At 41.9% G+C, this 14898-nt stretch overlaps 1 protein-coding gene across 12 annotated transcripts in view; it reads right to left on the bottom strand.

Moving 5' to 3' along the window:
• BRSK2 (BR serine/threonine kinase 2) overlaps positions 1–14898 on the bottom strand; it is a 330006-nt gene that overhangs the window by 7794 nt on the left and 307314 nt on the right. For 7 of the 12 annotated variants that reach the window (XM_054825944.1, XM_054825940.1, XM_054825938.1 and 4 more), the window contains 2 exons: positions 14630–14719; positions 6008–6055 (listed from right to left, as the gene is read on the bottom strand). In XM_054825944.1, coding sequence (XP_054681919.1) covers positions 6008–6055; positions 14630–14719 — 138 coding nt within the window. The remainder of the gene's footprint in view (positions 1–6007; positions 6056–14629; positions 14720–14898) is intronic. The other 5 variants (XM_054825945.1, XM_054825941.1, XM_054825943.1 and 2 more) reach the window with 1 other exon arrangement.

Raw genomic sequence — 14898 nt, forward strand, 5'->3', positions numbered from 1 at the left:
TATTGTCCAGAGTCCTTACACTCTGCCAGTAAAAATGCCAGCTGAAAACAGTGTTTGCAGAAACAGACTGCTGGTAGGAAATACTCACACACTGTTAGCACAACTGTCCGTGCCACCAGCAGAAGATGGGAACTTTCAATTGCTACAAACCTGGGCAGATCTGAAAAAAAACAACCTTACATTTAAATGCTCTATAACCCATCCTTGTTCTTACTCCTCTAAAACATCTCATCTTCTCTGCAGGAGTGTAGCCCAGTATTTGTGACTAGCCAGATGCATCCAGATGGGCATTCTGCCTCTATCTTGCACATTTTCTCTCTCTCTCATACACACACAGAGAAGCTGAGACCCAGTTCAGCCTCTCCTGTCACAGACAATATAACTGAGACAGGTAGCTCTTGGGTAACGAGTTAGAGAATGGTGAACACAGGCAGCAAAGACCCAAATAGATGAGGCATATTTCCTTACTGCTTCCTTCTGCAGAGCTCAGGCAAGAGTAATTAATTAGAAAACAAATGTGTCCATTACTGATGAGTAACAGCTCTGGCCAATCCAGCACCACCATGTAACATTCAAAAAGAAACATGATGATGGAGAGGAGGGAATCATACATTCGTTTGGACAGCTGGTGGCACTGAAAGAGCAGGCAAGGATAGTGGTGGGAAGAAGAGATGCCAGGTTCTGTGATGGAATCACGCTGTTCTGGCAAATTGGCTGGTAAAGGACTCTGCCCAAGAATTCTTTGTATCTGCCTGTTCTTTTACAAAGATCTGCCTGCACAAGTGTGTGCTGAGGGGGGAAGCTGAAGACCTACATTCGTAAAGCCACAGCAGATGATAGTATTGCTGCTTCATTCCAATTTTTTGTCTATAAAAATGTCAGAAATATATTGGCACTTAATATGATTTTGTCCTTTCCTGCCAGATGGATGTTCAAATATGATCTTGCGGGTTTTAAGTTCTCTGATCTGTTCCTAAGGAGAGAAATGACCTGTATATGCTGGTGAAATGTTGCCTCATTTCCTCTGAATCAATCCCTTTAAAATATGATTTAATCTTCCAGGGAGGCCATCTCAAATTTAGCTTAGTACAGCAAGCAAATATTCACATGGAGTATCCTGAAGCACTGCCTGCCATAAATAAAGTACTGTGATCTTAATTAAGACAGAGATATCTGTATTTTCTGCATTAGATATTATTACAGAGAAAGAGGAAAAGATCTTGTACTGGACAGTAAAAATCTAGCCATAGCTGTCAAAACAGGATCTGACATGTACCAAATAGTTCAATACATCTGGATTCATCTTTAGTACCAAGTCGCCGTTTTCGTTGCTACCTCCTTCTACAGTGCAAAAACATGAGTCATGAATTGAAAAAGCCATGTCTCCCCAACACAACACTAGAATGAAGAGATATGACTGGAATGTGGGGGGAGTCAGCCATCCATTTGGACAGCAAAGGATACTACATGAATCGGCAAGTATAACTGGGAAACCTGGCTTGAACTCTGGAAAATCCGACTTCTCTTATTTATTGTGATCCACTCATTATGAATGAATATGTGATCTTTCTTCCTTTTTTCTCTCATTTGGGTCACAATTTAGACAGAAGAATCAGCCATGCTCAGAAAGACCAGTAGCCAGCACATTTTTCAGAAATGCTAATTAAAAAAATATTGTTCCGACTACCTCACAGTGTAACAGTGGTGAGAAAAGCTTTTCAGCTGGGAGGGCAGTATATATTTTTTCCCTGCAGGTTTCGACATCAGTGTTTCTGCCATCAGTTATGACTTTACGAATGCAAATCACCAACCTCCTCTTCTATCAAATAGCTACTTCGTGAGAAGCAGGATTACTCTAACTAATGCCAATATGGATCAGGATCATTTCCAAGAGCACCAAATGCAATGTTTGCTGCTGCTAGTAACACCAACAGTTTCTTAAATCAGCACTCACAAAACTACATGCTGCAATTGCAACCCAAATATGATGCAACCAGTTTTAAACTACAAAATGTCTCGTAATTTCTCAAGTTGCTTGGGATGCTATTTACATGGGCTTTCATCTATATGAATCAAACTCTGATTGCAAGGAGCTATGAAGAGAAGCCTTTACTGCAGTGCAATTGCTCTGTGTGTACAGAGGATGATTGGCCATGGGGGACAAGGTCAGATGGCTCTGCATAGGACGCTATGTCAAATCCTAAACACTGGAAGCAAGAGATTTGAGTGAGATACATTGGAAAGATATGAAAGGCAAGTGGATTTGCTGTGCTTCTGCTTTGATCAGGTCATTTTGGTGATAGCCACTGATAGACACAAGGATCCGTAAAGTTTTTTGTTTAACTCCGGTGCCAGGAATCAAGGTATTGAATTGTAAGCGGGAACACAGGATGTTTAAGAATAAACACGAGGTCTTCTGGCCAGCCTGTTGTCACAGGGTCATGGTCTAGGACTTTGCAGGAATGTACGTCTGTGCAGTGCCTAACACGATAGCATGATTTGACTGGAGCTGCACTAGTTATACGTACTAACATTTTCCTCCTATCATGACCCAGTTCCATGGAAGTGCCACTGATGTAACTGAAGACTTTCTTGAGAGTCATGAGGGATGGAAAGCAACAAGCAAAGATTGCCTTACTTGGAAATAAAATTCAGCCCCAGACAGCTACAGTATGGAGACTGGAAAGTTTACAGGCTTCCTGGTGTTTCTCAGAAAGTAAAGTCAAGAATAAGGCAGGCTTTTCAGAGCTTTCTGCCAGCAGCCAGCACCTTGGTGAAACATACTTACTAGGGATTCCCAAAAACTGGGGATGACTGGGAAGGGGAGCTATCAAAGGCTATACACCAGCTTTATTACTGAGTCAACCACCCAAAGAAATTCTCATCTCACTATATAAAGGACTTAAAATCATTAAAGTTTGTAAAGACAGACTCTTTTCTGAAGAAGGACTACTGAAATGGCACTGTGGGCTTCTGTGTGGTGTATATCAATGGCTCCAGATCCAATGTGCTCAATCTACAATGATACTTGCTTTCGAATACCCAGCTTCGTGGTTGAAACTGGAGGACTTTCCAGTTTGTGTATTACCTTTTTTTTTTTTTTTTAATGGAAAGGCCCTACAGAATCTATTAGAACTTCATTGTCAATTATACCACCTATTCTTCAGTGAGATAGACATAAATACCAGACTAGATTGTAGGAAACCATCTCAATCCTGCCTCAAAAGAAACAGAATCCAGCTCATTCTGTTACAGCTATGTCGATTTTATGAGGCTTAACAGCATCATGTAAAGTGGTAAAGCTTATTTGTCATGAAACTGATTTGGCTTTGAATACATGCAAGGAATAGATCAGCTAAGTTAGAAGGTAGCACTCCTATAGGCAGTTTTCAGTTTACAGCTGCATTTTAAATGTAAAGGTTTTCATTTTACAAGGTAAATTCAATCTTATGAACAGATATGAAAGACTTCATGGAAACCAGTTTAGGCTTTCTGACAACAGAAATACCCATTCCCCTGCTCAAATGGGTGGAAACATAAAATAAAATATTCCACCCCAATGTGCATTTCAACTTTATTATAAGCCAAATTATTTTCTTCTGTTGTGAAATACTAAGAGTTTGCAGCAGTTTTCTAGTGTGCACAGGTAGGGTTGATACAGCAGCTGTTATGTCATTTGGATACTGGCAGCTCCTATGACATACCCTTGCTGTTCAACATTAACTTGTTTTTCAATGCCAATGGCTATATGCAAAATCACTTCTCAGACTGATGACCACTGCTAGCAGAAGATGAGATAACATTTAAATGACTAAATAAATTTGCTTTGCTCTTAATTACAACATTCAATGGTTTATAGTGGGTGAAAAGATATTCCTCATTCCCACCAGAGCTTTCACATGGCTGAGCCAGGCATAAAGCATCTGATTAGCTCTTCCTGCTCCAGTGTTAACTCTTTTGCAAAAATGACCCCCCCGTGCTCACTTTCAGAATATGGAACAATGATGAGGTCAAAAAACCACATAGTATAGTTTTTCTTACGCTATTTGTTGTTACTAGATGAACATTGTGTCAACTTCACAGGGGGTTCCCTGTCCTCAGAGTCCTAGAGGACATTTGCCAATAATAGGCTAAATGCTGGAATCATTCCCTCTCGCTCCCTTGTCTAAACTGTAGGTGAGCTCTCCTGTGCACAAAATAGCTTTTCACTTATATAGGAGGGTGGAATTCATTCAGCATGGTGCAGTCACCACTGCTTATGTTGTGTGTGAGCACACCAAGAGGAATATGATTTAAAGGAAGAAGCTCCATTAAACCCCTATAACCCATCTTTTCTCTTCTCTGGATATATATATGTGTTCTGCTTGTGCTGTAGCTGTCACAAAATAGTCTCCCTGCTGGCCTTCACCTTGTCCTCTTTGTCCGTTGTTGGACTGATGCTGACGCTGTGACAGCTGGAGGGCCTGCCTGAACTGGGAGTGAGCAGTAATGCTCTCTACCTAGAGAACACAGAGTACTGGCTGGTTATCTGTATAGCTCAATTAACTTGCAAGCAATCAGCAGAATCAGCATTTCAATATTTTTGTATGATGTGAATGCCAGATCCAGACAAGAAACAAAGGGAGGGAGAAGAGGGATTTGCTGTCTGATGCCTTCAAGAAGAAGCTGGAGAACTGCCTTCAACTTAAATGAGTCTTCATGAGAAGATCAGAAATGGTACAACCCAGAAAGCTCAAATAAGAAATCAAACAAGCTCCTTTCAGGGCGAAGGAAAAACTCCTACCAGCAAAGCTGCAACTTAAGGGAAAGAGATCATCTGAAATACAGGAAACAGGCCAAATTCTGCCTGAGTTACACATGCATAAACCTAATATTATCTCCACCCTGACAACTTTCCTTTGTTGTTACAGACTCCACAACAACTTCTGAACAACTTTCCTCGGTTTACGAAGACATGACGCAGGAGTCGCAGGTCCAGCTGGAGAGCGGTACTAGCTCAGTGATCACTTCCTCAACAGCTTGTGTTCCCTTTCACAGAGATATCTGAATTCAACCTAGATACCAGAATGGAAATCTAAAGAGAACAGAGTTCTCTTGTGCTGAACCTTTCTGTACAAGATATAAGCAATAAGACACAAACCTCTCTTAAAGTATTTCGGTATTTCCACTACTGTATTTGGAGGAGTCAGTCAGTAGGGGCACAGGTAATGAAAGAAAGAATACAGTGTGTGTGTGCACAGAGGGAAGACAAGGGACAAGTTAACCAAAATTTGTGGAACCCCAAGCAAGTTGAGCTGCAATTTTTGCAAGAAACTTTTTTTTCTCATTCCTAGCAAAATTCTGAATCTCCAGTAGGTTCACTACTCCTCCAGCTAAAGACACAACATCCTTCCCCAAGACCAGACTGGAATTATGATAATTTACACTAGCTAAGTGTCTGACAGATAATATGCAGTGTGTCTTATGGAAGATTTAAAAGGGTCTTACCGCAAGGCTATCTGGGGAAGAAGGGAGTGGATGCAAAAGGGAAATAAATAATATAGCAATCCTGTCTCAATAAATAGCAGGAAACCAAGGGAGACAGCAGCTAGCAGGGCAGCATTCAGCTTCACTGCAGAAAAGGGCCTGAAGAATCATGAATCAAAGGCAGCAAGTAAACAAAAGAGGAAAAAAAAAAAAACAGGAAAGAAAAAGAAAATCACTGGCCTGGGTTACAGTGAGGGAATCTGAAGTGCAACACCGCACACTTGTGCTATGAAGGGAAAAGCCATGGTGGAGCCTGTGCATCTGTGCATGGATGGGGAGGAACACAGTAAGGGGTATGTGCTTGTGTCCACCAGGTAAGTGAAAGACATAGTGGGCTGTTACGGGGTGGGTAGTCTTGTAAAGAGCATGGGAGAGCAGGGATAGGGAAGGGGAACAGGTGGAAGGGACAGGACGACGCATTATTATGTTGCTCAGCAGGGGCTGGGGAAGGAGAAAAGGCAGAAGGGAAGGAAGTTCTTACCACATTTGGAAAGTCTGCCAGTCATCAACTCCATACAGTTAGTGGTGTCTGGATCATAGAACGGAAAGAGGAGGGAGGGAGGGAAAAACATAAAAAAAGGTTTCCATACCTCTGTGCATAAAGTAGTAACTTAGCACATTATTACCTGAAGCAGGAAACATATACATATCTTGGTCTTTATACAGCCCAGGCCAAATTCTGCCACCCACTGTATGTCAGTGCAAACCTGGCCCTGTGACTGACAGTGAATGCTGCTTCAGTCCTGCTGCTTCCGCTCACCTCCACTATAGGTATTTATGAGATGTGGGCAATATTCTGCCACCACATTAGCAAACTAAAAGCCTTGAATATATTGTTTCACCTGGCCAGCTTTGCAAGTTAGCCTGCAACAGCCAGGAAATGCCCAGCCAGCTGATCTATGTACATCAAAAACCTGGAGAGAGAGAGAGGAAATGCAGCACCGTGTTATTGGATATGGAATGAGAAGGCTACTTACACAGCTCAGAAACATCTTTTAGACCCCAAACAATAATATCCAAGTTCTAAACATAACTGCCTCCCTCATTCATGTGTAGTCTCTTACTTCTCTTGCTTTTAACATCATTATTTGCAGGCAATAGAATTACTTCTGGAAAGGGTGGCAGAATCTGGCCCTAAGACATTACTGTCCACTTTGTGTACAGCTCCCATTGCCACAGCCTCTCAGTGCTCCTTACTCGGGTGTGATAAGCAGAAGGAGCTCTACATTTCAGCTTTAAAGCAGAAGGGACCAGCCCAGCTGGACACTTCCATGTGGAACCTGCTGGCAGCCAGATCTGCTGCTGTCAGCCAGGATTCCCTTCCATTTGGGATCTAAATCATTGGGTCCATGAGTGCTGGGCAATGTAGAGCACTCACTGCTGAGCAAGTGGCTAACAGTTAGTGCACTCAGTTCAGTCTCAGGTCTCCTCTTGCCTGGCCTCTTGATGAACACTTGGGTATTCAAGAAACAGGCTTCTTGGAAACATGTACACATATGCTGAAAACCCCTAACTGTTAGGAAGCTCTGCTTACTCCCTGTATGCTGAAAAGTCTGCAGGAGAGAGGGAAGAATAATTTCTCAGCATTCCTCTCCTTAAATACTGAGAAAAGTAATTTCAAAAAAAGGGGAAAGGGTGCTGGATATGCTTGGGTAAGCTGAACCCATGCTAGTAGAGCATGGATAGGTATGTTCTCTGATGCAGCCAGACCTGTGCTGCATAGATCATCTGGGAAAGCATGGAGTAGAGAGGGCAGGTGCTTGGTCCAGTGACACTGGTCAAAGCATCTAAGCAGCATTTATATGCTCTCCCATCCCCAACGTTAGAGGCAGGCTGGCAGAGGTCAGTGGGAGATGATACCCATGGAAGGTTTCTCAGAAAGGCACAAGATTGAGAGAAAGAGAAAGGGGAAAAAGGAAGGAGGTGAAGGAGAAGACAGGATTCAAGAACTGGAACAAGGTATCAGAGGTGTCAGAGAGGCCAGGAGTTTACCTGCCTTTGAAATTCTTTGGCTAGTCTGACTGAGTGAAAGCAGATTAAACTCCCAAAATACATTTCTCCCTGAAGATGCCTATCAGGTTTAAGAAGTGCCTACAGCTGCTGATTGAGCCAACGACCAGAAGTCACAGTCACAAATTTGTATCTTTTTTTTTCTTTAATAACTTAGAGAAGTTTGTTGTCTCATGCCTTTTAGTGGTTCCTGTCCAGCCCCCTCTGAGTCAACTACACCTTGTTGTAATACAGTGTAATACAGATCTATAGTGGCATTGCTCAGAGCATTCACCCAATCATTAGCAGAACTTATGCTTTGAAAAAACATGTAAGAGCAGGGTAAGTCTCAAAGATGACTGAAATATTGTTTCTGACTTCCACCTCCAACACCTGGAATTTTTTCCTCAAGCATATCCAGACTGACTGGCCACATAGTAACTAGCAGTCTGGAAACAAAAAAGGTAGTAATGGGATAATGTCAGAGTAGGTAAACATTGTGGCTCGTTTACTAAGATTCTCCTGAAACTGGTATTTCTGTTTCCTTGTTAATTTTAACAAATTAAAAATAATGTCTCCTGAAGTTAATACTTCAGAATACTGTCTTTTTTCTAAGTCACTTGCAGTCAGCATAGCTCTTTTCAGTATTTCATTTAAAGCTAATTGTGTAACAGGTCTACATACATTAATCGTGTGATTAGAATACAAACTGACAGATCTACATCAGGAAAAAAGGATTGTAACACAGGCTTTTTGACAGCATAACATCTTGGCCTCTGCTCTGTACCCCATTTTGTTCATAAAAATCTAAATTTGCAGGTTATAGAATTGGTTTTGATGGACAGGGAAAAACACCCCTTTTTTGAAAAATAAGACCGTGGAAAAATGTCAAAGGAACACTAATAAAACTTCTACTTTGTCTTTCTTAAAACTTTTACGCACAATTAAAATTTGCATTCTCTGTATTGTCATGGCCAGTCCCAGGAACTGCACAGAATTTTATTTTTAATGTCTTTCCATGACACGAGCAGGTTGTTCTTCCCCCATTTCTAAGGCATAGCAAACATGAGCACACCAGAAACAGTAGCTCATACTTGAAAGACTAACGGAGTTAAAATGCCTTCAGCTTCTCTGTTATAGTAATTACTTTAATACTTATTTCATTTCCATCATATTGTAACATCTGCTTTAGTAAATATATGATAAAATATTTCATAATTTTAAAGTAGAATTTTCATTCTAATTAGAAAACCTTAGATTCTTGACAGTCAGCTTCTGCTCACGGATAATAGTCCATAACCATGACTGTGGGATCCAAGTGTTACGTGAGGTAAATAAAGCCAGGGTCCAAAGGCCTTTAGCTGTTTGAGAAGCATTGATGGGTCATGTAACTGCATTTTTAATGTGTGCTGTTTAGTTTTTTAATTAAAGCATAGTGGCAGTATCAGATCTCAATTCTTCTGATGATAAGGCAATTCCTTATTTCATAGAGATTGCTGGCAGTCAGTCACGCTTTGGATTTGACCAAGACTCTTCATAAATGACACTCAGTTCAGTTCATTAACAGATGGCAAATGCTTTGGTTAAAATAAGATCTTCCTTCAAAAGGCCAAACAAGCTCTGAATCCCTTAAAAAATGCTAGTGTTCTGCTGAATTTTCTTTCCTGATTTTCTTTTTTCTTAAATTTCTGTGTTTCTATCCTACATAAATTTCACAATCAAGCTGCCTGGTTTGGGATGCTACTGACATCACTGAGACTGAGACTTGTCCCAGCCCAGGAAATCTGACCCAAACAGCTGCTCCTCTGAGATCTCCAAATCCAGGGCCAAATCCCAGAAAGCACTGAGCATCTCCTGCCAGATGCTCATAGTCCCCATTAAACATTTTCATTAGGGGAGATGATGTCAAGGGAGCCACCAGTTCCTCTGGTCGAAGGCAGTCATTATTTAGATTGGAATTCCCAAGTGTTTGGGTGCTTATTTGAAATTCACTGTCTCCTATCAAAACTCTGGAGAGCTTGGACTTTTTTCTACATGCTTTATTTCGGGACTACTCAGTTAATTTTAATGAAGTCTGTTCAGCAATAACGCTAGAGCTGTTTAACAAAAAAACAGTGCTCTGTCAATCCAACCAGGCATTACATGGCAACTTTTGTAGGTGGGAACCATGATAGCAAGATGAATTGATTGCCCCAGACACTACAAGAGAGGTAACACGTAAAGGATCACACAAGAATGCAGGAAAGAAGGTAAACCTGGGACCTGGATGAGCCCTGGATAAAATTGACTTGCAGTCCAATTCCAAACTGGCATTCACATAGCCCTGTTTCGAGTCTGCAGCTGGAAGCTTACCTTGCAAAGCATTTCATTTCCTCCTGACACCCTTTTCTGTCTTGATGATAAAATCCTTCCCACATTTGGAAACTGTTTCTTACTATTTTTTTTGTAGCAAATTAGTCAACCTACAGCTCTTGTGAGCCATAAAGATGAACACCCAGAATTCACAAATCAATACTCTAGCAAATTTTTTTGGGTCACATGAATATGTTTTGCTTTTTCAGATGTACACCAGCACAATAAGGCAGCTTGGGTGCATATACAGAAGATACACACAAAGAGCAAGAATTCACACTGCCCTGTTTTAAAGCTGGATATGGTCTCTAAACACTTGTTTATGCTGATGAAAGGCACTTCCAGCAGTAACACTGAGATGCTCTGAACTTTGAGATGCCAATAGTTAAAATCTGACATGAAGCCAATAAATATTAAAAAGAAATAGAAAACCTATTACTAAGAAGTTATAAAGGCTATTTAGTATTGCTGATTGCCCAGAACATGGGAAAATGGGAAAGGATAAGAATGTACAGCACCCTATGCTTAAAACCAAAGCCCAAAGAGGTAAGAAAATATTAGGGAAATAAAAATTGATACCCTGTGAATGATCATAGATGGCTTTTGCATGTCCCTATTCACCAGCTGTTTCTGTTATTCTTTTGTGCAAAGGCATTGGAGGAAAACAGATTATGATTTAATGGAAAGAGTATTGGGCTGAAATAAAGGCAGAAATCTGAGGTATTTTCTTCCACGGAGAGAGATCTTTCATCCCACCAAAAGGCAGTCCTGCCCAGGCATTACCTAAGTAGAGATTCTGAGTATAAGGCTCGTGGACGGAGCCATACATGGACGAGAAACAAGGCCAGCTGCTCTCATAGACAGCGATACTCACTCTTGAGCCAAAAGCAACTGTCCTTTCATGGCCTCGCTGGGCTTAATGGATTTTGTGATACCAGTAACAAGAACACATGGACAGCTATTCTGGTTCAGATCAAAGACCAAAACCATCCAGTGCTCTGCCTCCATCAGCAGCCACGCATAGATACGCAGGAGTGTAACAGCAGGCCAAGCACACAGAACGCTTCCTCCTAACACTACCTCACTCTCTCACAACTTTCAGGTCAGAGATTTCCTGAGCCTGCTGCAGTTTCTCTGTTTAGCAATCCTCATGAAGATTTCTATTCCAGGGAGTTGTCCAGCCTCCCTGTGAGTAAGGAGTAGTCAGGGGAAGATGAGCATCTGCATGCTCCTTGCATTCAGAACGTGCTTCAGCAGGGAGTTCCACAAGTCTTACATCACATGAAGACACACCTTCCAATATTTTTTGGTACATGGCTTCCACTAGTTTCATATGATGGCTTCTAGTTCTTTCATTGGGAATTAAAAATGAATCAATCCCTAGCTACTTGTTCTATGCCAGTAAAGAGCCTGTAGACCTTGTCTCAGCAGTTATACCACAGAGTATTTAATGTCCTGAAACATTAAGATAGAAGGCTGATATGTTACACTAAATTTGGCCAACTGGACAGTGGATTTTGGAAGTATTACATTAGCTTTTGGGATAGATTTCATAGATTTCATTTATTTACACACTTATTCAGGTAAGGGAGGGAAGTTATTTTCCTGCTTCAGAGTATGTCAGAAGAAATAAGCACAGTCAGTCTAAGGAAGAAAAAATGGAAGTGAATGGAGGGATATCCAGGGGAAGGGAGATTACAAGGTGCTCAAGTGTGACACAGAAACACATCTGCCTAAATCAGGTACATATCAGGCTCACATATACACACACGCACAGATGCATGGGCAACACAACATCTACAACACTGTTGTGAGCTGGAGGAAATGAGAAAGAGGAAAGTGCGTTCTGAAACCCAGGCAAGCCGGCTTAGTGGGCTGGCATGCTGCATAACAGATCAAAGAGGGGCAGGAGAGAGAATGACTATCAGTGCCATATGCTTATTAGGTCTTCTTGTTCTGCTTTATACTGTGTTCATTGAATCTTCCCCTTCTGCAGGTCTCACTTTACATGCATGCACCTTTCACAGATGGTTTTCATCATTCCACCATAATGGCACTGGAAAGGCAGGGGAAACAATGACACAGAGGATATGTCTGCACACAGTGAGCTAGGGAAATCTCCAGTGTTGCCCTGTATTGCTGGTCAGAGCCCACAGTATCCTCAGAGCCATGGAGGAGGACAGTCAAAGTGAACCATTCTCATTCTGTTGCAGCAGTGGACTGCCTACAGAGTATCCTCAAACCATGAACGTGAATAGAAGTTCAACCACTACAATTCCTATGAGGTGTTCAGGGCTGGGAATATGGGAGAAGAAGACAAAAGGAGAAGAATTTGCCTTGTTTCTAGTAAGAAAGGCTGAGTAATTCCATGGCAATTTCTGAGGAAGCTCTTGCACGCATCTTCCCAACCACAGCCACCCAGCTAAGCAAGGTGCTGAATGTGAACTCTTGCTGTCCCTTTGTCCCTTAATTTCCTCTTACTCTCTCACTGGCTGGAGATGTGAACCACAGGGCCTCCCTACTTTGATGCACAGGTTGTCTCGTCTTGGTAACTATCATTTTTTCCTCCCTTCCTTTTCTCTTTTCCTTGTAGTCTGCTCCAACCTAAATTTTTCAGGTTGAATTAGTTCCCTCTTTTTTCAAGAGACTTGCATATTCCTGATTAGGTCAGGTGATATGATACAGGATAGTTTGGCACCCTGTCTCTGGTGAGCTGTCTTGCCTGGGTAACTCCCTGGCTGAGGGAATTCTAATTTTTAAGTTTCAAGAGACAATTCATTTTGTTTTTGCTCCACATGGATTTATCCATTCCACTCTGGCGTTAAAGATCAGGCTGGGTTTTCCCTGCTAGAATGACATACTCTCATGTAGCTTTAGGCAGTAGAAAGAGATTCTGTGTCTATAATATGATTTCTCCGTTCCAGAACCAGACCAAAACTGTAAGTCAGACACATTTCTCACAGCACAGTTTGCCCTAAACATCTCCTTGAGGTTTAGTCAGATGAATGGTTTTTATTCCTGCTATAATACGACTTTCTTAGGGAGACATCCTGCTTCACATGCAAGTGTGCAACAGGGTCCAAGTCCTTCTACAGAGCCTCAGTAGCGGGCAGATACTAGGGTGAAGAAGTTAAGAGAGATCACCATGTTCTTTACTTTTTTAACAGTTTTTTTCCTCACCAGCAGGCAAGGGTACTATTCTTTCCCTCAGAAACAAGGAATGCTTGAACATTGTTCATGCACCAGGGGTAATATGAACTAGACTCAAAGGATGCTTTTCTATCTGATTCCCCTCACTCCCACTTGGCCCCAGCATTTTCCAAGAGGAAGGGCTGGCAGAAATTTCTGGTTGCTTCCTTGAGTTTGATTTAATTTCAAAAGTCCAGACAGCAAAAACCTGAATCAACCCTAGTTCTAGTATCCTCACCTTTCCTGTTTCCTAACAGAATAACCCATGTGCTGGGCACCCTTGCAATCCAGCACGCAGAAGGTCAGGCAGTACTGGAGAGCAAAAGCAAAGTGGAAAATAGTATTTCCTGAACTGAGCATACTTCTCTGTCATGTAGCGAGCATACACCCTTCTAGATGGAGTTATTTTGTCTTCACCTGCTAAAGCCACACTGTTAGACCAGAAGGATGTAATCCATATGTGCAATGAGCCCAGGACATCTGGGATTTAACTTCAGGATGCAATGCCAACTTCACTCCTTCACTTTTGTCTTGGCTGGTTTACAAAAAGGTCAAGCACAGAATTTGGCTCTTATGTATAATATTTAGTTACTACCTTTTAATCATCATACAATGGGAAAATTCTTCCTGCTATTGCTACCTCTTTGTCTTCTTCCTGCAGCCCGTGCTCTATGCCTTGCCTCCTATTTCTTCCCTGTATCTGTACATTCTTTCTACTTCTCCCCATTTTTCCTTCCTTGAAGCACTCCCAATAGCTAAGCTTTCTTAAGTTTTCAATTTTCACTTTCTTCCTTTGTTCTGTCCTTTTAAAGGATAGAAGAGTTAAGGCTGGTATTTTTTTTTATGTGTGTGTCACCACTAGTGGTCAGTGTGAACATTTGCTACATAATGGTGGGATAAGGCCAGTTTCTGTATTATCAATTCAGGCTGCCTGCAGATTCAGACTGATGTCATTGCATGGGGTCATGTGCCTTAAGGCTTTCTTTACCACCATTAGGAATTTAAATTTATTTTAAAAACAGATAAAATGTAGCTTCTGCAGAACCTTAGTATATGATTTGTGCTACCACAGTATTGGGCCAAGAATTTGACCACACTACTGGAAACTATTAGCCACCTTCTGACCATCTGAAAACGCTGCTGTTAGTGGCTAAGTTAAAAGTAGCTCTGAACTTTGTTCTGGGACCCTCTGAAGTTGGATGTTTCTAAAGCATGCCTGAAGGGTTTGAAAATCAGGTATCTTCTAGAGCATGTCCCTATTCTGGGAGATTTTGGAGCTGGAGAAAATGTGGAGGATCTATTGATGATGCAGCTTTTGATGGAGAAGTGGGCAAATGGCTCTTTGGGCTGGAGGAGGGTAGAAGCTGTTCAACTGGGGAATGCGCTGGGAGCACTGGAGTGGGAATGAGAGAGGGAGGAGTAGGGTGGGTGCGGGGAGTTACTGCTCTGTCTGAATGGAGCTCGTTTCTTGCTGTAATCAGAGGGATGGCCTCCCTCAGCCTTCTGGTACTGAGAGGCACTTCACCTTCCTGTCCCTGCTGAAGCAAGGTGCTCAACAGTAGAAACTACTTACCTGATAACTGCTGCACTGAAGGCTGGTCATGTGTGCTTAACAACTGTGCCTGAATGGTTTCTACTACCCTCTTAAACCGACGGCTTGGACCTGTGAGGAGAGAAGAGGCACAAATGGCTGTGAGAGGAGCAGGAGCCGAATCCTCATACAACCCAGGCTGGAGGGGAAGGATCACAAGCATGTTCCCTTCAATCTTGTCCCCAAGAGTGTACTGACATTGTATCTGCCCTTCAGCCAAAGGTATGGCTTTGAGGAACTATTATGCAGTC

The sequence above is a fragment of the Grus americana genome, chromosome 5, assembly GCF_028858705.1.
Source record: "Grus americana isolate bGruAme1 chromosome 5, bGruAme1.mat, whole genome shotgun sequence".
In the NCBI taxonomy this organism is placed as follows: Eukaryota; Metazoa; Chordata; class Aves; order Gruiformes; family Gruidae; genus Grus; species Grus americana.